The sequence below is a fragment of the Mastigoproctus giganteus genome, chromosome 10 (assembly GCF_048544385.1).
Source record: "Mastigoproctus giganteus isolate SK-2022 chromosome 10, ASM4854438v1, whole genome shotgun sequence".
Lineage (NCBI taxonomy): Eukaryota > Metazoa > Arthropoda > Arachnida > Uropygi > Thelyphonidae > Mastigoproctus > Mastigoproctus giganteus.
The window spans coordinates 166,033,148-166,057,897 of NC_143584.1; the positions used below are offsets into that span (position 1 = coordinate 166,033,148).

General features: G+C 38.7%; 1 protein-coding gene across 1 annotated transcript in view; it reads left to right on the forward strand.

The window, feature by feature from the left end:
* LOC150079454 (adenylate cyclase type 1-like) overlaps window positions 1-24,750 on the forward strand; it is a 317,266-nt gene that overhangs the window by 275,469 nt on the left and 17,047 nt on the right. The window contains exon 20 of the mRNA XM_090383372.1: window positions 10,084-10,208. Within this exon, the coding sequence (XP_090239498.1) occupies window positions 10,084-10,208 (125 nt within the window). The remainder of the gene's footprint in view (window positions 1-10,083; window positions 10,209-24,750) is intronic.

Consider the following 24,750-nt stretch of genomic DNA (forward strand, 5'->3'; position numbering starts at 1 on the left):
GGTAGAATTTGACATCACTATAGTCAGTCAGGCGTCTATCAATGATGTAGTGACATACATCACAGAAAGTATTATTTATGCAGCTGCATCTGTCATACCGAAAACATCTTTCCATTTTCCACCTTTTCCCATACCTTGGCGGAATGCAGAATGCTCATCAGTAAAGAAGGCTCAAACCCAAGCAAGGGGGATTTTCTGATGATATCTTATCATGGCCAATCTAACAGCCTTTAAACATGCACATCCCAAATCACACTATATCCATTATTAGAGTCAAAAGGAATTGTGGCTCCATTCCCCATCATCAATTAACCAGTCCACCAGATTAAAATCTGGAAAATGAAGTCAAATATATATCCATTCATAGATCCTAGAATATAATTGATGCACTATTGCAGAGTGAAATGTATTAGCCAATGTTCTTGGGGAAACATTTTCTAATATCTCTGGGACAATATCTTATTCCCCAAGAATTCCATCCTGAAACAGAAAAGTGAAAAGCAGGCACTTAATTTCGCATCAAAGGGTTTTATCCCTAAAACAGGCTGTCTACCACACAGCAGCTGAGAACAGCTCTAACCCTCTAAGACAAGTGCTGTTGGACCAGATGACATCCATTGATTATGAAATGATTAAACACCTTTCAACAAAATCTGTGGATCACCTGCACCATCTATATAACAGAATCTTTACTGAAGAGTAGTTTCTAGATGCCTGGCGCAAGATCCTTTTCTTGCCTTTGCTAAGCCAGAAAAGATCCTAAAATTCCTAATAATTATCGTGCTATCACTCTGACTAGCTGTCTATGCAAAATCCTGGAGAGAATGCTTAATTTTTGATTAATGTGGTATTTAGAATCAAATTACCTTCTCTCCAGCATCCAATGCAGCTTAAGAAAAACAGGTCCACTCTGGACCATTTAATTACACTGTAAACATCCATCCAGGATTCTTGCCTAAAACGAGAACATGTGGTGTATGTATTCTTTGATATGGAGAAAGCATATGATAAAACTTGGAGATTTGGCATCTTAAAAGTTTTGCATAGCCTCTGTCTTAGAGGAAGAACCTTTTATTAAAACCATTTTATCCAATTGGTTTTTCCAAGTTTGTGTGGGATTCTCACACTCTTGTCCATTTTTCCAAGAGGAGGGGGTACTGCAAGGATCAGTATTAAGTGTTACACTTTTCGCCATCAAAGTAAATTCTATTACAGAACTTCTTCCAACTGTAAACAGCACCCTCCATGTTGACAACTAGCATATTTTCTCAGTCGTGCAACATGAGGGTTATTGAAAGACAAATGCAACAAGCCACTGATCACCTTAATTTCTGGGCACTTGCTCATGGATTCAGTTTCTTGCTGCAGAAAATCATTTGCATACATTTTTGTTGTTGGTTTGTTTGTTATTTGGTTTTTAGGAGCATTAGCAACTAAGGCCATATTGCTCCGGAGATATGCGGTGGTTATTCCCTGACCTTTCCGCATCCTCCGTATTTAGTGGTCACGGGCGTGAACCCCGGTCTAATCAAGAAGCGTGTGTTACGCACTGCCACTCCTGCCCACCTGGCTATGGAGGTGCCGACATTTTTGTCGTAAGAATAATCTTCATCCTGACCCTGAATTGAGGCTCAGACAAAGTGCTATTCTCTCTTTCTAGACACAAAATTCTTGGGACTTGTATTTGATAAAAAGTTGACCTTTCTAGAACACATCCATCAACTCTATACAAATTGCATGAGAAGCTTGAACATTCTCTGTGCTCTCTCCTCTACATCCTGGGGTGCGGACTTGTGCACTTTACTATGTATCTACTGTGCACTTGTGAGAACTAAAATAGATTATGGGTCCCAAGTATACACATATGCCAGAAACATTGTACTTCAATGGCTGAACCTCATCTATCATCAGCCTATCTGTATTACTACTGCAGCATTTTGAACATCTCCTGTACAGAACCTATACATGGAGGCAAATGAACCCTCATTATTGCTTCAATGTAAGCAGTTGGCTCTAAAGTATGCTTTAAAACTGAAATCCCCGCCAGACCATCCTACTTGGCCATCCATTTTTGAGCCATGAAAGGAAAATTTGTACTCCTCCTTTCAGGTTACCAATTGTTTCTTTGGTATTTATGTCCAATAGCTACTCAGAGAACTTAATATCATGGCAGACAAGGTTGCACAATCACCAAATAACCCTTACACCCTAGGGATGTGACTTTTCTCTTAAGAACTGGGTAAAGACTGATACTCCATCTGTCTACTTGCAGCTCTATTCAGCACACCGAGCTGAACTTTCTGACTTCTTGCCAGTTTACACTTATGGCTTGAAGTCGGAATTATATGTAGGATCTGCTACTATCATTCTAGAAACTACAATTTCCGAGCAGATTCTCCCTGAATGTAGTATCACTGACGAGCAATGCGCTTTAGAGTTAGTCCTAGATCACATGAATACATGCCAATACCAATGGTTCGCTATCTATTCAGATTCTCTGAGCATCTTGCAGGCTTTATCACTGAGGTATAACTCTCATCCAGTCTTGTCTCGAGTTCAACAGAAGGTTAACTCTCTCTATGAACATGAATATGATATCTGCTTCTGCTGGATTCCCAGCCACATTAGGATTATGGGAAATGATTTGGCTGATACTGCAAGCCTGATACTGCCAATCTGCAAGCCCCGTAAATAATCATTGCCTGTCATTTCCCTATACAGACTACAGGCAAATAATGCAAAGCAGGATGTATTTCCAATGGCAGGATTCATGGAATAGACAGACATCAGATAAAGCCTGTAATCAAAGCATAGCAGTCTAGTCTGTGAAAGAATCGTAGCAAGGAATTTGTTCTTGCTCGACTCCTCACAGGATAGTCATCTTATATAATTGCTTCTGCAGAAAACAGATGACCCTCCTATGTGCAAGTCTTGTGGCACCATTTTAACGATAAAACATTCTAATTAAATGTGATAATTTGACCAGTGAATGATATAATTGTTTTACTGCTGACTGGGCCTTTTACACTCAGTCAGATTTTATCAATGACCATGTGTCGGATATTTTAATTTTTACGAATGATTAATCTGCACAAATACATATAATAGTCTGTATGTATTTTTAGACTACGTATTTTACATTTTTATACATATTTTGACTCTGTAATCTTCCTGAAAGGTTACAAAAAATGTTTTTTCTTTTATTTATTATGCCTTGGTTGTGGAGCACTATAGCCTCTGTTGGTCTTGTGCCAGAAAAACAGAAATAAAATCAAACTTATATCCCCTCTCCCTCATTTTTATATTTTTAGTTGGTTGGTTTTCTAGTTTCTGAATTGTACAGTTTTAAACTATTAAGTAGTCCAAAATGTTTCCTGTGAAGGGAAAGCAGATTGGGAGAGGGGGATTATCTTACTTGGTTCTCCTCCAGTTACAATGAATGAGATGGTTTGGTTATACAATTACGGTCTATTCCCAGCTTTGGCTATTAAGTTCATCATGTTGTATATCAGTTAGCTTTAACTTCCAGTTATCCATCGTTGGTGCATTCGTAATTGTTTTATACTTAATTTCTTTGCTTTATAACTCTCTGTATGCCTGAAGCTGAGGTTTAGAGTAACTTTGAAACGCTGCAAAAAATGTTTTAAGTATATATATTGAAGTGTTAACATTTCAATAAATTAACATTTCAGTAAACCCTCACTAATCAGGAGTAATGGGGGAAGAGGTCATCGGGATTAAGCAATAATCCGGATTAGTGAAGCAAAAGATAGCCCTAAAAGACAAAAAAAAAAAAAACATAGAGCACAAATAAATGGAAAATTTAATGATAAAGGTAGTGCTGATAAAAAATAAATAAAAAAATATCACTGTAGAGACTTTATTTAAAAACTATAATACATTTTATAATACTTTTGATACATTTATCAGGTGGCACTGGCTTTGCACGGCAACGCCGCTTGATCATTGCTGTGAATACTGCTTAAATACAGCTTCTTCCAGCAACACTTCTTTTGGCATCCGTCTAGCATTAGCATTAGTAGAGGCATATGATGCAAGAAAGCAAGCTTATGCAGCATCAGCCAAAAAAAAAAAAAAACCTTCCACTTCACCCCTCCGTTCCTTTTAAATACCTGTCCAGCTGAGCCTTAAATTTATTTAGGCTATCAACTTCCACAACAAGGGATGGAAGTCTGTTCCACCAACCAACTACCCGCCACTGGCTAAAGGAAAATTTCCGCACATCTATCCCACATCTGTCTTTCTTCAATTTGAATTTATGCCCTCTCAGGCGATTATTCTTAGCAAGAGGCAGAATCCCATCAGCATTGAGCATGCTCAAACCATTCAAGGCTTTATACACCTCTATCAGATCACCTTGCCGGTGCCTAGTCTCCAAGGCGCCTCCGTAGCCAGGTGGGAAGGAGCAGCAGTGCATAGCACACGCTTCTTGATTAGACCGGGGTTCGACCCCGTCACCACCAAATACGGAGGATGCGGAAAGGTCAGGGAATGACCACCGCATATCCCGGAGCAATATGGTCTTAGTTGCTAATGCTCCTAAAAACCAAATAACAACAACAACAACAACAACCTAGTCTCCAGACACTGTAATTTGCAAAACTTAAGAATTTCTTTGTAAGAGCAACCCTTTGTTCCATTCACTAATCTTGTTCCAGCGGCTGTACATGCTTCTTGAAATGAGGCGTCCAGACCTGTATACAGTACTCAAGGTGTGGCCTGACCATTGCCTTATACAAGGGAATAATCACCTCCTTATCCCTGCTAGAAAAATTCCTATGTATCATTGACAAGCCACCATGAGCTACTCTTGTCGCCCGTCTGCACTGCTCAGAAAACTTCATATCTGCCTGCACAATTACCCCCAGATCCTTTTCATTCTCTACCACCGTCAGTGTAGTACCACAGAGTTGATACGTTGCTCTGTGATTACTGCTTCCCATATGTAGTACAGTCAGTCCTCGTATAACACGTGTTTACATTACACGAATTCGATCATACACGCTTTATAAATAGGGGAACGATATCTTATATAACATGAACCGAATTCGCTTATGCACGATTTGCCTTTGTGTTTACAAGAAATGGCAGTCGAACGCAACACGATAGGAATGAAGAGAAGATTCTGAAAATGTATTTGTTTTTTATATCAGTGAAGGAGAAACACAAATTTTCTGTTTACATTTCACTATAATAACGTAAAAACCAACACAATTCCAGCTATTGGTATAATCGCAAATGCAATTAGATCGAGTTTACTATCAGTTTATAACAGATTCCACTAGCAGAAACGCAACTGGAAATTGTTTTTATTGTTTTATGGTAGTAACCCCTAGAAATGTGCTTTAGTAAAATGTGAGGTGTTAATAATGTATCTCTGCCTTTACAGTGTTTATTCAGTTGCTACACGCGAGCAGCTTTGTTTATGTGTATCAAGCGTGCCTCCTCGTTTTGTAATTGTGCTTTATTCCCTAAAAATAAGTAAAATACTAAAAGGTGTGAAAAGGAAGCGTCCTGGTGACGACACTGCAGATTCAGAGAGAAAAAGAAAAGCAATATCGATAAACAGAGGCGGACTGGGTCAAAAATTCTTACCTGGGAAAATTTGTAGTGGCCTCATACTGTGGCTTATGGCCAAAATCACACCGGCCTCCTGCCCACCGAGGTTTCCCCAGTAAGGCTTGTGGCCAGTCCGCCTCTGTCGATAGAGAAAAATATGAAATTGTGAAACGCTTTGAGCGAAATGAAAGACCATGTGATATTGCACGTGCTATAGGCCTAAATGAGGCAAAGCCGAGAATTACAAAGAATGAAGAGAAAATAAAAAAAACTTTCATAGCAGGAATAACTCAAAGTGCAACTAAAATCCATTAGATTAAGACACAAAGAATTGGAAGAGATGGAATGGCTGTCATCTGTTTGGATTGAAAATCAAATAAAAAACAAGTTTGCTTACGATAGAAGCAAAAGAATTAGCAATATTTTATTACGTAATAGTCGTAATAAAATACTTACGTATTTTATTACGATTATTTATTGTGTTTTGTAATGTTTTGGTTACAAATGTGTGTTCAATCTTGGGTGGTCGGCACCTAACCCTGTTTTTCCCATAGGGCCTGTTGTTTATATTGCACGATTTTGCATTGCACGAGGGTTTCTAGGAACACAACTGTCGTGCTATACGAGGACTGACTGTACTTTACATTTGTCAATGTTAAACTTCATTTTCCACCTCTCAGCCCATCTGCTCAACTTTTCTAGATCCTGTTGCAGCAGTGTACTGTCATTAGTGTCATTAACAACCCTCCAACCTTCATATCGTTTGCAAACTTGGACATTAAGCTTGATATACCATCATCAATATTATTTATAAATACAGAAAACAATAATGGACCCAACACTGAACCCTGAGGGACTCCACTAATAACATTAGCCCATAATGAGCAGTGTCCATTGATTACCACTCTGTCTTCTCCCCCTCAACCACCCCTTTATCCATAGCAGAAATTTGCCTCCAATGCCACACTGCTCCAATTTATGCAGCAGTCTTCCATGTGCAACAGTATTAAAAGCCTTTCTAAGATCCAAATATATAATATCAAAGTTATTCCCTGCATCCAGTTCTTTTGTTGCTTCATCATAGAATCCAATCAAATTGGTCAGGCAAGATTTTCCCTTAACAAAACCATGCTGTGTCCGAGCTATAACTGAAGTCTTGTCTAGATGATCCTGCAGTGCTTCTTTAACCAGTGCCTCCATTAATTTTCGTGGAACAGAAGTTAAACTCACAGGTCTATAATTACTTGTGTCAGCCTTTGATCCTCCTCTGTGAATTGGAGTCACATTTGCACGGTCTATGGGTACCTCCAGTCTATGGGTACATCCCCTGAGTCCAAGGAAGCTCTTGTGATTATGGCTAAGGGTTTGCTTACTTCCTTTGCTGCCTCCTTTAATATAACTGGATAGATCCCATCCACCCCAGGCACCTTTCTTGTGTTTATCTTCAACAATTTCTCCTCCACTTTACTCTCAGTTATTACAAGATTATCTAGCTTACTGCCAGAGTTGAATACACCTCTGGAATTCCCCTCGCTGAATAACTCCTCATGTGTGGATGTCGATGCAAAATATTCATTTAGTTTGTTAGCTACCTGAGCAGGATCATCAACAGTTGAACCATCGATATCAAGTGGACCAATCTGATTCATCCCCTTCCTTCTAGAGTTTACATAAGTAAAAAACTCTTTGCTGTTTTTCTTTGCATCCCTTGCCAAAGATTTCTCTTAATCTGCTTTCGCCTGCCTAACCTCCTTTGTAACTTGGTTACAGATCAGCTTATATCTATCATAGGCTTCCATGCCACCCATTAATTTATATATATCCCATGCATTTTTCTTCTCTGCCATACGTCTCATTAGTTCATCTGACATCCATTTAGGCCTAAACATTGAACAATATTTCTTAGTTGGTATGTAAAGCCTAGTAGCTTCGAAGATAAGTTCTTTGAATGCTTCCCATTTTGAATTTGCTGTTGGTAACATCATCAGTTGGTCCCACTGTATAGAATTTAAACACTGTCTCAGACCATCGTAATCACCTTTACGAAAGCAATAACCCTTCCCTTTACCCCTGATGGTAGTTACCTCTTTGAGTAAATCCCACTTCAGCACATGGTGATCACTCCCCCTTAGTGGTTCCTGTATCTGCAGATTCTTAATGCATGAAGAATCACTACTGATAATCAAATCAAGAGTATTACTCCCTCTAGTTGCCTCCCGAACATGCTGATGTAGAAAACAATCATCCAATAAATTCACAAAAGTCTTGCTAGTGTGTGAGTGACAATCCCACAAATTCCAGTCAATATCTGGGAAATTAAAATCCCACAATATAAGACTCTTTGATTTACTGGCCCATTCTATTTCGACTGGCTTCACTTCCTTGGATTTTATGTGTTTCTTAACTAATAGCATAAACCTTCCTCCCTTCCTATCCTGTCTATTCTTTCTGCAGACATACTCCCCAAATTCCAGTTCTGCATTCCTTATATCTGTGTGACACCACGTTTCTGATATCCCAACAACATCCGCCTTTGATGCTTTGAGCAATACCTCAAATTTATCAAATTTATTTACCAAACTCCTAGCATTGGTGTACACACAAGTATACATGCACCTGTTCGTTTTCTTAGCTACCCTAACACAACCCATGTATTTACTTGTACTGCAATGACTCCCAGCAGTCTCTGAAATATCCTGCATCTTGTTTTCCAGGCTTCTGCTCATTCCAATAGAATCAGCGCAAGAATCACTTTCACCTCTGCCAGTTGCTACTGTTAATCTATTAGTCCTTGTATCAGTTTCCGGTGGGTCGTGTTAGGTGGGTCGGGTAGCAGTTTTCCGACTCACCTAACACTGCATCGATAGCTTCAGCAAATATTCTTGCACCCTTTCATCGGGTACGGGACAATATCATGTCCCGTACCCGATTGCTCCACAAACATCATGCAAGCAGTGCATTTTAAAAGTAATGTGATTCAGAGGGCAACTGCCCCCCTCAGTTCTCCTCTGAGCCACAGCACTCCCATTAGCTTGAGCCTTTTGCTTTGCTGCTCTGGTCTGAGTCATGATTTCGATTTAATTTCAATACAAAATTTTAACCCTAAACTTGTATTCCAACACAGTTATAATGCTATATTTTTCCGTATCAAATATCTACGAGTTCCGTTTATACAACTTCCGTATCAAGTTATGTATTAATTAATCATGTTACGTTTGTAATCTAAGTCGTTATATGTATTTAGTTAAAAGTACAATTTAATTGACACCAAAGTTTAACAAATTTAATAGATTTTGCTGATTAATTGACAATATTATATTATATACTATAATATACTATACTATACTAACGCTATCCAGTTCGGGATATACCGTTGTATTGTATAACAATGATGCAAGTTACAAATGGCAAAGCTACGGACACTTTAAGTATTAATTAACTTCCAAATCTCGCTGTCTCAATTCAGAATAAACTAACGATCCTGACTGGGTCTATAAGCTACTTATAGAAAATAATTTGATGTATCAGTTGGTCAATAAAGCGGCTAAATATGGCTAAAAAACTTCTCGTTCAGCAGAGCTGCAATTTGTAACACTTGGATATGATACCCTTACCGATACTTTTATGCAATTACAAGGCCGAGTAAAGAATAAATACACCAGATTAATCAGAAAATCACAAAATAATGCTATTCTACTAAATTTAAATTAAAAGTTTAAGAAAAACAATAATTTCACATCAATAAATAAGAAAATCCACTTAGCAGCTTTGAACACATCTGGCTCCCACTAGCCTCGTCAGCAGACTTGATACTCTGCTTTTATCACTTCCCACATAGAATTTTAAAGGAAATGTCTTTACTGATTCATTTTGTTTTTTAATATCTGACGCAGCCTATTGGTCAATACCAAATTCTTCAGCAATTTTTTTTTCCAGGAACACCATTTTCAAGTTGTTATCACTTTGAGCTTGTTAATGATAGTTAAGTAAAGTGTTTTCTTTTTATTTCACTTTTTAATTCTTTAGAACCCATAATTATATAAAATGTGTCAACTTATGTATATATGTATAAAGAAGTATGCAAATAAAGTGATATAAGCAATAACATCCGTCCGACTCAGAGTGAACAATACCCAAGACAATGTAATGTATGTTTCCTCTCTCTCTCTGTGCAGTCAATCAACATGCAGTGAGAGTTACTCATCTGCCTTCTTAAATCCCATGTATCTTTCAAAGTAATCAACTATGAACAGAATTTTCATATTTTTATCCAGATTATCGAACATCTGGATTAACTGTAATTGGATTAGCGAGGGTTTACTGTATCTTAAACCAATCTTGCCTAGTATAAGAGCATGCATTCAGTTATCTGTTGTTATTATGATAACTGAATGCCCCTTCAGTGAGCCATTCCTGAGTCAATATTTCTAAATCAATTAGAGTGACAATCATTTATACATGCTTCATGATATTTAGACAATTGACATTTATTTCCTATTTCAGGTATGAATATGGGGCCAGTTGTAGCTGGAGTAATTGGCGCTCGGAAACCACAGTACGATGTGTGGGGAAATGCTGTTAACGTAGCCAGTCGCATGGATAATACAGGCTTGCCAAATCATACTCAGGTATAAAATGTAATTTGTGTCTATGAATTATGCTTAAATGATAAGAATAAGTCAAATGCACAATTCTTTAATTACTCACTTCACACTTTGAACCACCTTTGTAAACAGGAGAGACACTTACACATTCTAATCTGTGTGGCATTCCACTGAAGACAAGGATGCTCTTGTTATTAGAGCTGAAGATCTGATTACTTTTTTTCTTTATTTACATTTAATATAACTAGATTGTCTCTAGTTGTCTCTACCGTTCTCCCAACTCCACTAATCACTTGGAGCTCTTTGACTTCCTCTCTTTGCAACTTGACTTTTTCCAGTCCAACTGTCCTAACAGTGAGGTAATTTTCCTTGGTGATTTTAATGTTCACAACTCCAGCTGGCTTCCATTCTCTAGTCACACAGACCCAGCTGGTCGAGATGCTGAGGCTTTTGCAATTTCTAATGACCTCGCACAGATTGTTCATTTACTACCAGAATACCGGACAATCCTAACCATACATCCAACACGCTTGATCTTTTACTCACAAACAAACCAAAGCGAGTGGTGCTTTAGGCACCTCAGATCACAACTTGGTGATTGTCTCTTCTCCAGTGGAGCCTTTATCTCATGGCTATTCCCAACCTTGTGTTGTTTGGCATTACAAGAAAGCAAAATGGGATTACCCGCGAGATTTCTTTTCTTCTTTTCCTTGGTCGGATTACTGTTTCAAAACTTCTGATGTCAACGTTTGCTCAGATCATGTCAGTGAAATTATTCTTGTAGGAATGGAATCCTTTATTCCACGCTTCATGTTAAAATCTCATCCTTTATCTAAGCCTTGGTTTTCCAATAAATGTACTAAGGCTGTTCGAGAGGAGAATGCTGCATATCATAATTGGCTTGTTTCCAATTCTTCAGTTTCATTTTCTGCCTACACAAAAGCTCGCAACAATTGTAAAGCAGTTATTAATCAGTTCAAACTAGAGTTTGAACAGGCTAAGAGTAGAAAACTTGCTTCTTGCCCAAATGGTAGCTGAGCATTCTGGTGTCTCTTACCAAAGCTATTGGCCGCAACTTTTGCCCATCTCTGTTCCCACCTTTCAAAACCAGGTGGTTCTATTGTCACTTCAGGCAAGGATAAAACTGACTTGCTAGCATCCCATTTTTCTTCCAACCCATGTATTAATGATCTTGGTAAAACACCTCCCAACATTCCCAACATGCTACATTCAATGGCCCCTGTGGTCTTCTGTCAAAAGGATGTCAGAAGGATTTTGACGAATCTTGAAGCTCAGAAAGCTCCAGGTCCTGATGGTATTTCTCCACTTGTTCTCAAAACCTGTGCTCCTGAACTTGTGTTCTTTGCAGCCTTTTTTCACTTTCTTATTCCAAAGGTGTTTTTCCTTCTGCTTGGAAATTTGCTCATATCCAGCCAGTTCCTAAAAAAAAGGGCGACAAATCCCTCCCATCCAATTATCGTCCCATTGCAATTACTTTTACTCTTTCTAAAGTAATGGAGAAATCAATTAACCACCAACAATTAAACTACCTAGAAACCTTCCATCTGATGAACGATCGCCAGTATGGATTCCATCAGTGTCGATCCACTGGTGATATTCTGGCTTATGTTACCCATTTATGGAAAAATTCAATGGAAACATTCGGTGAAACACAAACCGTTGCTCTTGACAACTCAAAGGCTTTCGATCATGTTTGGCATAAAGGTCTTCTATACAAGCTTCCATCTTATGGTTTGCTAACTGTTTTTTGTAATAGGTTATCCAGTTTTCTCTCTGATCGCTCAATGAGGGTGATGGTAGATGGCTCTCTGTCTTCTAACTTCTCCACTAATGCTGGTGTCCGCCACTCTTTTCCTTTTGTATATTAATGACTTCCTTCCATTAACCGGAAATCCTATACATAGTTTTGCTGATGATAGCACATTGCATTCCACTTTCCAGTTTGAGAAACCTTGCTCTGCTCAATCAGCTTCAACTTCTCAAATATCTGCTACCAATTCCATAAATGCCAATCTCCTGGTAATTCTCCAGTGGGTCAGAGACAACTTAGTTGATTTCAATCCTTCTAAAACTCAGTCCTGTCTTATATCTCACAAAAAGGATTCTTCTGCTCCTATGCTTATCTTTGGTGACACTCCGATTTCTAGGCAAAATGATATATCTCTTTTGGGGATTATCCTGACTTCTAATCTCTCTTGGCACAAACACATTACAAATATTGCTTCCTCTGCATCCAAAAAACTTGGTTTTCTCTTTTGCTCTGGGTGTTATTTTTCTTCCAAACAGCTGTTCACTCTGTACAAATTGCAAATCTACCCTATCATGGAATATTGTTCCCACATCTGGGGCATTGCCCCCAAAACCTCTCTCAGGCTCCTAGATTCCATTCAGAAGAGGGTAGTTAGGTTATTTAATGACTCATCTCTAACGGAATCTCTCCAGTCTCTGTCTCATAGACGTACTATTTCTGCTGCATGCCTTTTCTACAGATACTTCCATGAATTGGCTTCTATAATTCCCACTCTTTCTTTCAAAACAGTTCGAACACATGCCGCCACCAGCCAACATCCATTTACTGTCCAACTTCAAACTCACAGAACCAACTTTTCATCTTCCTTGTTTATTCATTCAATTGCCATTTTCTGGAACAACCTTCATACATATTTCCTGAAAATTACAGTCTACAGAAGTTCAAGTCTAATGTCAACAAATATCTTCTTTCATCTCCTCCACCTCCAACCCAAGCACGGTACTAAGTACTATAGGTTCTAATACTTCTCATGTTTGGGGTTTTCATAAAAAAAAAAAAAAAAAAAACTAGATAGTCCATGAGTCTCGGGCACTTTGTTTACTTTTAGGTGCAACAATTTCTCTTGCAGATTCCTTTGAGTTATAAAAATAATTTATCCTCCAATTAGTATTAGACAGGCTTCTGATATCCTCATTTGTAACAGGTTCAGTGCATGGATGTAAATACAAAATATTTATTCAGTTTATGAGTAATCTGTACAAGATGATCATCAGTACTTTCGCCATTCATATCAAGTGAAGAAATTTGATTCTTACCTTTCTTTTGGTATTAACATACATTAAGAATTATTTTCTTTGTGTCCTTTTGGCAAAGACTTCTCATAATCTGGCTCAGTATGTTTACTACTTCCATTCTTAAGTAACCTGATTATAGGCTAATTTATACTTACTGTAAGATTCTGTGCACCCTGCCTTGAAAGTTTATAATTTCATTGTTTGGAGAGTGTGCCACCAACACTTCCAGAAGTTCTAAGGAACCAGGCATTTGCAAAGAATTGGACACTTTATTGAAATTTCCAAGTCTAAGTGCAACAATAATGAACCCAATAAAGGCACTTCTGACTCATAGCTAGGAAATCAAACCGGTGATTATAGTTATGAGGCTATTATCCAACAAATAAATCAGTTTATCAGAGCAGATAACAATTAAAAATGAAATGAGAGACAATATCAGATTTTCAAGAACTGGTATCTCTGCAGCTAAAACTGGAGTTTGTGTCCGTGAAGCAAGGCTTGCTAATGCACCATCTATTAGAAATCACAACTTCCCAACAAATGGTGAACAGTTAAGAAAATTAGTCAGCAGATTATCAACATCCAGTCCCAAACTGTGAGCTCTTACTTTTCAACTAGGTATCAGACCTGCTCACCTATTTCTTAACTTGACCTGACAACTAACTCTCAATGCCAGCAAGTGTATGGTGATTCATCTGACATTAAGGCATATAGATTAATAAACTGTGGGCTATGTACAGATGACCATAAGAATGAGGTTACCCAGGAATATACAAATCAACTCACCCAGATCTGTTTGGCCCTAAAACAAATAAACTTGCTTGCACTTGTGGACCTTATGAGTTAGAGCCAAAGCCCAAACAAGCAGGTGAAGACTCTAATTACATGGTGACTCAATGGCTTGACTGCCATCCATATGCCTCTCCAGATCCCAACGGAACTCAGGGCAGCACTGACAACCCCATATCTGCATGTGCCAGCTCAGAGCCTGAAGCTGCTTGTATAGAATCTACCCCAACTGTCGTTTCACTACTATTCCCCTTGCTGGCCATCCACAGACTCTACATACCTGTCTAGATAACTCTTTTTATATGGAACAAAGTTGCATCTCGATCCTCTCCTGGAAATAGGAAGGCTCTCTCAACTATCCTTCAAAAACCACTCAATGGGCCCACTGATTCACAAGTGCCTAGTTTCCATGGGTGCCTCTACCACATCGAAGTTGACAGCCATAACATAGCCTAAGCACGAACACATATCTTTGTCTCCAAGTTTGCATCCCATATGACTCCTACCTAAATTGTGGCCATTGTTGAAGAACAGTTACAACTATTTGTTTCTATAAAGCAACTGCCAATCAAAAGTCATGTCTACTCAGCTTTTAAACTGGAGTGTTCCAGAGGATTTTAATAAAATCTCACCCATCCATGTGGCCAATTGGAGTGATAATTTGACCATTTCATGGGGACCCCCACTGCAACGGGACCAGCTTAGGCACAGAAATGCACACTTGTACAGGCTGGCCTCAATTAACGCAATGAATTCATCCTGCGAGCGCATTATGCAAAATGGGAATGTGTTAATCGAATATAATAATCAATAGGAAAAATTATAATTGGTCCGTGACCTTTAGGAATGTCCATAAACAATTTTAAAAATAAATTTTTAACCATATACCATGTAAAAGATGAAAATAATTATAGAATTAAATGTTTATTGCATAAAATACACAATGACGAAACTATTTGTTACAGAAATATTTGAACAGTGTTTGAACAGTGTTGGCTTTCTTTTTTTTCAATTAATTTCTGATAACCAACAACAATCTTCTCTAGCCCCTGGTAAAATAAATATTGCCGAGAACTTTAACCCTTTCGTTTGAGGTTCTCTGTGATATGAAAGATTTCATCTAGTTTTTTTACCGTTATTAAAATTTTAATTTTAATAATGGTATTAAAAATTAAAATTTTTTGCATTTAAAAATTAGAATTTTTAATGTGACTTTATTAGCAGGAGACAAACAAGTAACACATCTGCTTCCAATGGTTTATGGAACACACTGAGGCTGGCAGTGGGCAAATGCATGTTTATTGCCCAACCGATGTGTGGTAAGCTTATCATGCAATTCAAATCTTTCAACTATCACAAAAAAAAAAATCACGTTAACTGGAAATTTGCATTGTGTAAAGTGAAAAGTGGTATAATTTTTTTCCAGAAGTGGTAACTGAAAAATGCGTTAATCGAACTCTTGTTATTTGAGGCCTGGCTGTATTTCGACCATTTGGCCCATAACTTGCACTGGCAACAACATGCCAAGATGGGAAGACAATGACCTTGCATGCTGTCATCCCTAGTCTGTATATCGAGTTAAACACCAATCTTTGGCATCACCACCATTATGCCACACCATGGATATGCTTATCCCAACCAGAATCACAAATTGAAGTTGCTTTGCTCCATTGAAAAAAACAATAATAGACCTAGTAGTTTATTAAAAATTCCTACTCTTACTACTACTACCATCACCACCACCACCACACTTCAGCTACTCTAGCAGAATGCCTTCAGCATTATAATAAAATTGATACCATAAAGTAATTACTTCTGCCTGGACAGTGTTTAGTGTTACCTGTCCTGCAGCCCCAGGGGTTCCCTCAGCCACTTAGCCTAGGGCTTGTGGAACACCACAGTCCTTTAAATATTTTGCCTGGTAGTAGGGTCCACCAGGCAAAATATTTAGGGTTGGGAGGGGATGGGTGTTAGCAAACAGTGATCTGTCTCTTCTAAATGTGGGACATAACACCTTTTTCCACATGCCTACCAGTACATTTATATATCTCTCTATATGATATATAAATGTACCTTCTCTATTTTTACATGGGAAGTTGAAAACATCTTTATGGTAGTGATTACTTCCCTGTGATATCCACCCTTTGCAATGGGAGATCATGCCACCACCTAGGATACCACAGTGGAAGATCGATCATGCTGACTGGAATGCCTTCAAAGATCTGGCATCGTTTGATACCACAATCAGCAAGGAGTCAATTAATGATGCAGTGAAGTACATTACAAGCAGCATTGTCCAAGCAGCCGAAATTGCAATTCCGAAGACATTGACTCAGATTTTTTCATTTCCAAAACCATGGTAGATTGGAGAATGCACAGCAGCAAGAAAGGCTCAAAATAAAGCATGGGGAATATTTCATTGTTACCCCACTATAGATAATCTAATAGCCTTCAAGCATGCATGTGCTAAAGTATGTTACATCAGATGTCAGAGCAGAAAGGAATCTTGGATCCAATTTACATCTTCCTTCACACAGGCTGCCAATCCCAAAGCCATCTGGGGACAAAGCCTGGAAAATGAAGGGCAAATACACATCACACCCTTTATCGATCCCAAACATAATTGATGTACAATTGCAGGTCCTAACTGTAATTGCAAACACTCTAGGGGGGACATTTGCTAAAGCGTCTTCGGCAACATCGTATTCCCCAGAGTTCGTGGCCCTCAAACACAATTGAAGCTGTCTGCAAATGGCTGTTAGGCTTACAACCAGTCTTTTACACAGTGGGAACTGAAAGCAGCACTCTCCCTGTCCAAGGTGAGTGCTGTCAGGCCAGATGACATCCATTATGAGATTATTAAAAATCTTTCATTAGAATTCATGGATCTCTTGCTCTGTCTCTATAATAGAATCTATTTTGAAGAGGAGTTTCCAGAATCATGGCATTTGGCAATTGTCATTGCCTTCCTGAAACCAGGAAGGCAATGACAGGAAAAGATCCAAAAATACTGAAAAATTACTGTCCTATTTCTCTGAGCTGTCGTGCAAGATCCTGGAAAGAATGGTCAATGCTTGCCTTATGTGGTATCTAGAAGCCAGTGTTGACCTGTTCCTTAGGAGGAACAGGTCAACACTGGCTGAAAACATCTATTTGTGATGCTTTCCTGAAACATGAGCAGCAGGTGTCAGTTTTCTTTGACATGGAAAAGTGTATGATATGGATTGGAGATTTGGAATTTTAAAAGACATATACAACTTTGGTCTTAGGAGACACATTGCCATCTTTATTAAAAACTTCCTTTCATGCAGGATTCACCCTCTGCCATTTTTCCAAGAGGAGGGAATTCCACAAGGATCACTCTGTGGGGGGGATTTTTTGTTTCCTTTCTTTATCCTTTTATTATTTATTATTATCTCCCTTTGTCTTATTATACATTTAACTCAGGTTTTCTTAGGTGCCCTCACACCTACAAGACCCCACTCTTTGCCACCTGACTGCTATGCTCTGCAAATATCACAGAAGATTCTCAAGCTCTTGAGGGTAATTTCCATTGATTCCCCTTAATCAGAGACCAGGGCTCTCTCGCCTAATTGCAGGAGAGCAAGCTCTTAACTAGGCAAGCAAGGCATGTGTTGATTAGACAAACAGGACTCAAGTGAAAACAAAACATGAAATTTATTGCATACACATATACAATATTATATACAATTGAATAAAAGAAAACATACATTCCTAATATACAAAGTTGACTCAGAGATACCTTGCATAATCATTCTAATTACAGTTTCCATTCACTAGATAATCTGAGTTTACCATTATATGAAAACACCTGATTCATTCTTCTTGCTCTAATTAACTCCTAACACTTATACATTCACTTACTAATTTCATTACTCCTGGATACAATTCCGTTTCTTATATTAACAATCAAATATACTACTTTCATCATTATGCTCTGTGGTCTCACCACTCTGTTACAATATACTTGTAGACCAGTCTTAGCTTTCCTAAAGTCTCTACTTGTCACTAGTCATTCAGATAACTCAACCATCTTCATCAATAAAACATTACATTCAGAGTTTCTCATACAACTTACTTGTCTATAACTTTAAAACATATTCAGAATCTTTCTTTGTAAGTTTACTACCCTTCCTAACGCATATCTGGTATATCAATCTCATCTACTATTCATTCCTTAGTTTCCCTTCCATTATACACTAACCCCCTTTAACATAATAAACTCTATTAGTATTTCTACTTCAGAGAGAATTTTTTGTCTCTTTACTTTCTAGTTGTTGTTGTTGTTGTTTGTTGGATTTATTGGTGCAAGGGCTACTAAGGCCATAATGCACCTATTTCAATCTTATTTGATACATGATTGTTATATTAAATAAAAGGATTCAGATCAGGTGATATTTGTTTATCAATTTGAGGAAGGTAAAAACATCATTAATATCTTGTCGGTCTCCGAGAATCTGTTGTAAGGTAAGTTTATTAGAAGAATATAGGTGTGAAGAGAAAGCTGTTTTTCGTTCTCTCAGATATAATGGGCATTCAATGATCAAGTGGTTTACTGTGAGTTGAGTTTGACAGTTGCTGCATCGTGGAGGGTCATCCTGAGTGAGTAAATAACTATGAGTTAGGTGAGTATGTCCTATTCGAATTCTAGCAAGTACTACTTCTTCCTTTCTATTGCCTCTTAGGCTTGATAGCCACTTCTTGTGATCCTTTTTAATCTGAAAAAGCTTATTGCTCTTTTCTCCCTGCCAAATGGATAGCCATTTTTTTCTAACATTGGTATGTATGATGCGTTTTAAATCTGTGTAAGGTATCTGCATGTCTGATTTTATGTGACTGGCGTTCTTGGCTGCAAGATCCGCTTGTTCGTTTCCTCTGATTCCAGAGTGCCCAGGTATCCAACAGAAAATTAATTTTTGCCTGTTTGCAAGAAGCTGCGCTAACTTGGTTTGAATTTGTTGTATAAACGGATGGCTGGAAGGAAATTTACACTGAAGAGCAGATACAGCACTTAAGGAATCGGTGTAGATAATAGTTTGAGGATATAATGACTGTTTTACATTGTCTAGAGCCATCAGGATAGCATACAGTTCTGCAGTGTAAATACTGTACTCCAAAGGGAGCTGCTGGGATATTGTATTGTTTGGTAGAACTGCAGCTGCTCCAACTTTATTATCTGTCTTGGAACCGTCAGTGTAAATTTGGGTATAACTAGAGAACTGAAAAGAGTGAGTTGCATGGATCTGCTGAATACTGAAATTTGGAAGTGCATTCTTTCCCCATTGTTGGAAATGTTGGTCAACATTGGCCAAGGGTATTTGCCATGGTGGCATACCAGTGCTAATATCTTGAATTATGTCATTCATATTTAGTTCGCTGCACGTAGTTATGCTTTGTAATCTAATGCCACATGGTTTATTCTGCAAAGGTTTATTTTGGTACAAATTATGCCATTTTGGGGTGAATAAATACTGTTTTATAAGATGATATGGGAAACTTCTGATTTTTGCTGCATAACTTAATAACAGAGCTTGCCGTCGAAGAAATAGGGGTGGTTCATGTGCTTCCGTATAGAGACTCTGAACTGGCGATGTACGAAAAGCTCCCAGTGCAATTCGGAGGGCATTTTGATGTACTGGGTCGAGCCATTTTAATACACTTTCTCTGGCTGAGGCATATGCAGGTGACCCATAGTCTAGTTTGGATCTTATGAGCGACCAGTATAAGTGCAGCAGCATGTACCGATCTGCACCCCATGACATAGCGGAAATTGCCCTGAGGAGATTCAGCTTCTTTAGACAGGTTGTACGAATGTGTTTAATATGCTCTAAGAAACTAAGTTTTCTATCCAGAATTAGTCCAAGAAAGCTAATACTCTGTTGAAAAGAAATTGGATGAGAATCAAGATGTAAATTGGGATCTGGATGAAAATTCCGTTTACGGCAAAAATGAATTGCTGTTGTTTTTTGTTTTGAAAGTCTGTATCCATTATTTTTGGCCCACTGAACAAGCTTGTTAATTGTACCTTGAAGCTGTCTTTCAATGAAACGCATGTTTTGTGAGTGGCTTGAGATCGCCAGATCGTCAGCATACAGATAAGTTTCAACTGTGTCGGGAATAACTTTTGTAATGGAATTAATCCTGAGAGAGAAGAGCGTGGCACTAAGCACAGAACCTTGAGGGACCCCCTCTTCTTGCACAAAAGTTTGTGAGAGAGCAGAGTGAAATCGTACCTGAAAGGTCCTATTGCTCAAAAAGTTCTGGATAAATTTTGGAAGATGGACCACGAATACCAGATTCATAGAGATCGTGAAGAATTCCATACCGCCAGGTTGTATCAAAAGCTTTTTCGATGTCAAGACATATCATCACTAGGTGTTCGTTCCTGAGAAATGCATTTCGGATATTTCCTTCAGCTTTGACCATAAGGTCAAGTGTTGATCTAGTTCTTCGAAATCCATATTGATTTTGACTTAGAATGCATTCAGTCTCTAGGAACCATGTCAATCTGGCATTAATTATTTTTTCTAATGCTTTTCCTATACAACTAGTTAACGCTATCGGTCGGTAATTTACTGGATCTGAATGGTCCTTTCCTGGTTTTGGGAAAGCTAGTACGATAGAATGACGCCAACTGGTAGGGTAATAGTCTTCGCCGAAGATTCTATTATACAGTTTTAGCAGAGCAGAAAGGGATTCTTCACTCAAGTGATATATCATGGCATAGTACACTCCATCAGGGCCAGCAGCACTATTTTTGGATCTTGCAAGTGCGCTACGTAACTCTGCCATGGTAAGGGGTACATTATATGGATGCTGTCGTGAAGTACTGAAATTGAGATTATGTTTTTCTGCTTGTATTTTATGTGCCTGGAAACTTGGCTCAAATGCGGTTACAGCGGAGATTTTTTTCAAAGGTTTCACCTAATGTATTAGAAATATCGGGAGGATTACAGATTTCTTTTGCCTTTTAGATATATTATCGGAGTGGTTATAGGTGGATATTTTCCATTAATTCTTCGAACTTTATTCCAAACAGTTCTGATATTTGTGGTCCTGTTTATAGAGGAGGCATATTTAGACCATGTCTCTTTTTTGCTTATTCGTTGTATGTGATGAGATTTAGCTCTAGCTTTCTTGAACTGTATGAGGTTAGCTGTGGTTGGGTATTTACGAAATAAGTTCCAGTATCTATTCTTTTCTTTTTTCGCATTGCTACAGGCTTCATTCCACCATATTTTTGGGTGGGAGCGAGTTTTCATGGATGATCTGGGTATACTGGTTTCTGCAGCTGCTATCATTTGCTGAGTTATGTAAGTTACGGCAGAGTCAATGGTGAGGGTCTCGATAGTCTGAATATCTAGATGTGCCAGCTCTTGATATTTCTTCCAGTTAGCTTTGTCGAATTTCCAAACAGTTTTTATCTCAGTTTGAGGAGGAGAGTTAGCTGATAATGTGCATATTACTGGAAAGTGGTCACTATTTCGCAGGTTATCAGTGACCGTCCAATCAATCAGAGGAAGGAGGTTTGGCGAGCATATTGAAAGATCAATTGCAGAAGTTGACCTTGAGGAAAGATGCACGTACGTATGAGTCCCATTGTTTAATAATGTTAAGTTGTGCCTTTCAAGAAATTTTTCAATTAACTGACCTCTCTTATCAAGGTGCGAGGAACTCCATAGGGGGTGATGCCCATTCCAGTCACCCAAGATACAGAAAGGTGGTGGCAGCTGAGTAACTAAATCATTCAAATCTGCTAGAGAGTATGAATAGTTTGGCGAAAGGTATATGGAAACAACTGTTACCGCTATCTTAACCATAACTCTAGCAGCAATTGCTTCTAAAGTTGTTTGCAGTGGGACTGTTCTGAAAGGAGTTCTGGAGTTTACTAGCAATGCTACACCTCCATGTGCTGTATTAGAGTCGTTCCTATCCTTTCTAAGCATTATATGATGTTTTATGCTCATAGTCATTTTAGGGGTCAAGTTTGTTTCCTGTAGACAAAGAACAGCAGGCTTATATTCGGTAATTAAGTCATAGACATCGTCTAAGTTAGCTCTGAGTCCGCGACAATTCCATTGAATGATTTTGTGCATTATTGAGGATTATCGGGTGTGTCTGCTTGCTTACGGGATGTGGTCTGTTTGCGCCTGTCTAGTCTTTTTTCCCTTTTTGGGAAATTTGGTCTAGTGACGTCCATGTCCTCCTCTTCCGCATGAAGTTCAAGAAGTGGTTCATCTCGGTGTGAATTTCTATCTATGTCCATGGTATCAGTACTGGTTTTTTGATTATTTCTTTCAGAGCTTGTTTGATTAACTGGCTGTTGTACAGAATTTTTATCTGGCGGTATTGTCAATGGTGTGTTTACCGAATGAGTTGATTGCTGTTGGGTAGGCTGTTCTTTTGGTGTAGAGAGGACTGACCTGGCCCAATCAGAAATTGAGATGCTTGGCGGAACTGAACAATCTGTTTGTACTGTTATGGATCATTGCTTTTTTACAACTGAAGAATAAGATGGCAATTTATTTGAAATTAAACAATGTCTTTTTGCTTCTTGGTATGGCACCTTGTGTTCTACTTTATACTTTTGTATATTCTTTTCAGTCTGCCACTGGATGCAATCCTTTGAAAATGCTGTATGATTCCCCTTACAGTTTGGGCAGCTTTGTATTTCATTGGGGCAGTCTGTGTGAACATGCTCTTTTGAACCACAGGAGGCACAGGTGGTTACACCCCTGCAGACTGCTTGTGAGTGTCCAAATTTTTGGCATTTAAAACACCGGACTGGGTTTGGAATACAAGGTCGAATTTTGCACCTTAAATATCCAGCTTTAACAGTTGTTGGTAAAATTGGTGTTTTAAATGTAAGAATGACCGTTCGGGTAGGAGTAAGAACTCCATCTTTCTTAATGACTATCCTTTTGGCATTTATTACATTTTGATCGCCTAATTCCTGAACGATTTCCTCCTCAGATACGTTAAGGAGATCCCACTCGGCTATTACCCCTTTAGAGGAGTTTAAGGTGGCATGCGGGGTAACCTTTGTGGGAATTCCACCAAAAGTCGATATTTTTAATAGTTTTTCCGAGTGTTTATTCTCGTTCATCTCCACTAGAAGGTCTCCGGATTTTAATCTTCTAACCATTTTTGGTGGGCCCGCCACATTCTCAAGACATTTCTGTATTAAGAATGGAGAGAGCTTACTCAAAGGATTGTCAGTCAAAGAATGCAGTATCAAAAAAAGAGGAGCAGGGGTTTCTGTTCTTTCTTTTTTCTGCCGTTTTGCATTTCCTGCATTTAAGTCGTCTCTGTTTGAGAGATCCATAAGTGGCATGTCTATTTATGTCCATCTTTGCTCCTTTTTGCCCCGGGAGAGTGTTTTTCTCCTCCCAGGTTTCCAGCCCCGCCACGTGGAGGCAGGAGCGGTGCCACCAGTGACCAAGCGGTTTAGAGGTTTAGTTAGGTTAGTATGGATTATATATATTTATACACAAGGAAAATAAGGTGTATTTCCTTTCTGGATTCTACTTCAAAGCTTTTAAGTAAAGAATCACTTAAGAAAAAACAAGAAGAATAGTGACACTGGAAAATAAATATAACTAATCCGCTGAGAAAGAACGCTATGTATCACACAAAATATCGCTTGGGCACTATCGCTTGGCACTCGGGGCCTTACTTTCTAGTACTAACCCCTTTTCATTAATTATTATACTATTTCACTAACAGTCCTTCTTGCTAACTTAGTGTACTTAATATAAGGCTCACCTTCTATCTTTTTCTTTCCTTTCCAGGGAGGCTTCAATCTTTGGCTATCTTCTATGGCTCTCCTTCATCTGCTTTCTCCTGTATCTGCTTCAGATAGATTTCCGGAACTCTTGGCTGCATGGGTCTGGCGTCCTTTTTCCATTTGAATGCGCAACTCCTCCTTTACTGAAGGTCATTTTGATGCATCTTGCTCCAAGAGGTCGTTACCCTTCCTGGCACACTTAACTATCTTTCATAACCCCTTTTTCTTATCATCCTTGGCCTTCCCGTTACTCCTAACTTTAACTATTTTCTTTCATTACAGTCTAGGCCCCTTTCTATCACTCCTTACATTTCGGCACTGCCCGACTTTATTTTTCTGTCTCTTCCGACTCCCCCCCCACCCCAAACACCTTCTTTCTTGTTTTTCGAGAGAAGACTCCCTTTCTTTCCTGTGCTCTCTCTTTCTGTTCCTCTGAACTCCTTACCGCCCCTTTTTACTGGCCCGCCTCCATTCGGGACTTCAACCAATCTTCCTCTTTCTATTTAAATTTATGTTCCGTTTCATTCGCTAATATCATTTTCTCATGCTGTCCCTTTAGCGTGCGATCCAACCTCCTTTTTGAATATCTTTACTTTCTTCCCAGGCCGTATGCCCCTTTGATGTCGACCGGCCACCTACACAAACACTCACTTCCATTTCGCACATGGCCTTCTAAAGAATACGAAACTTCACATCTTAATTTGAAACCAAACATTTGAAGTGTATCTACTTCCTAGTTTGGTCTGACGGTGTCACCGATCAAAGGAAAAACCTCGACTAATCCAATCTCCCATCCTATTGTTTGCTCTCGAGCAACCCTTTTCACAAATGACCCCGTTACCTATTCCTGCTGTCCCTGTTTGTTTTTGTGTATATGGAGAGCTGAAAGTTTATCCGTCTGCT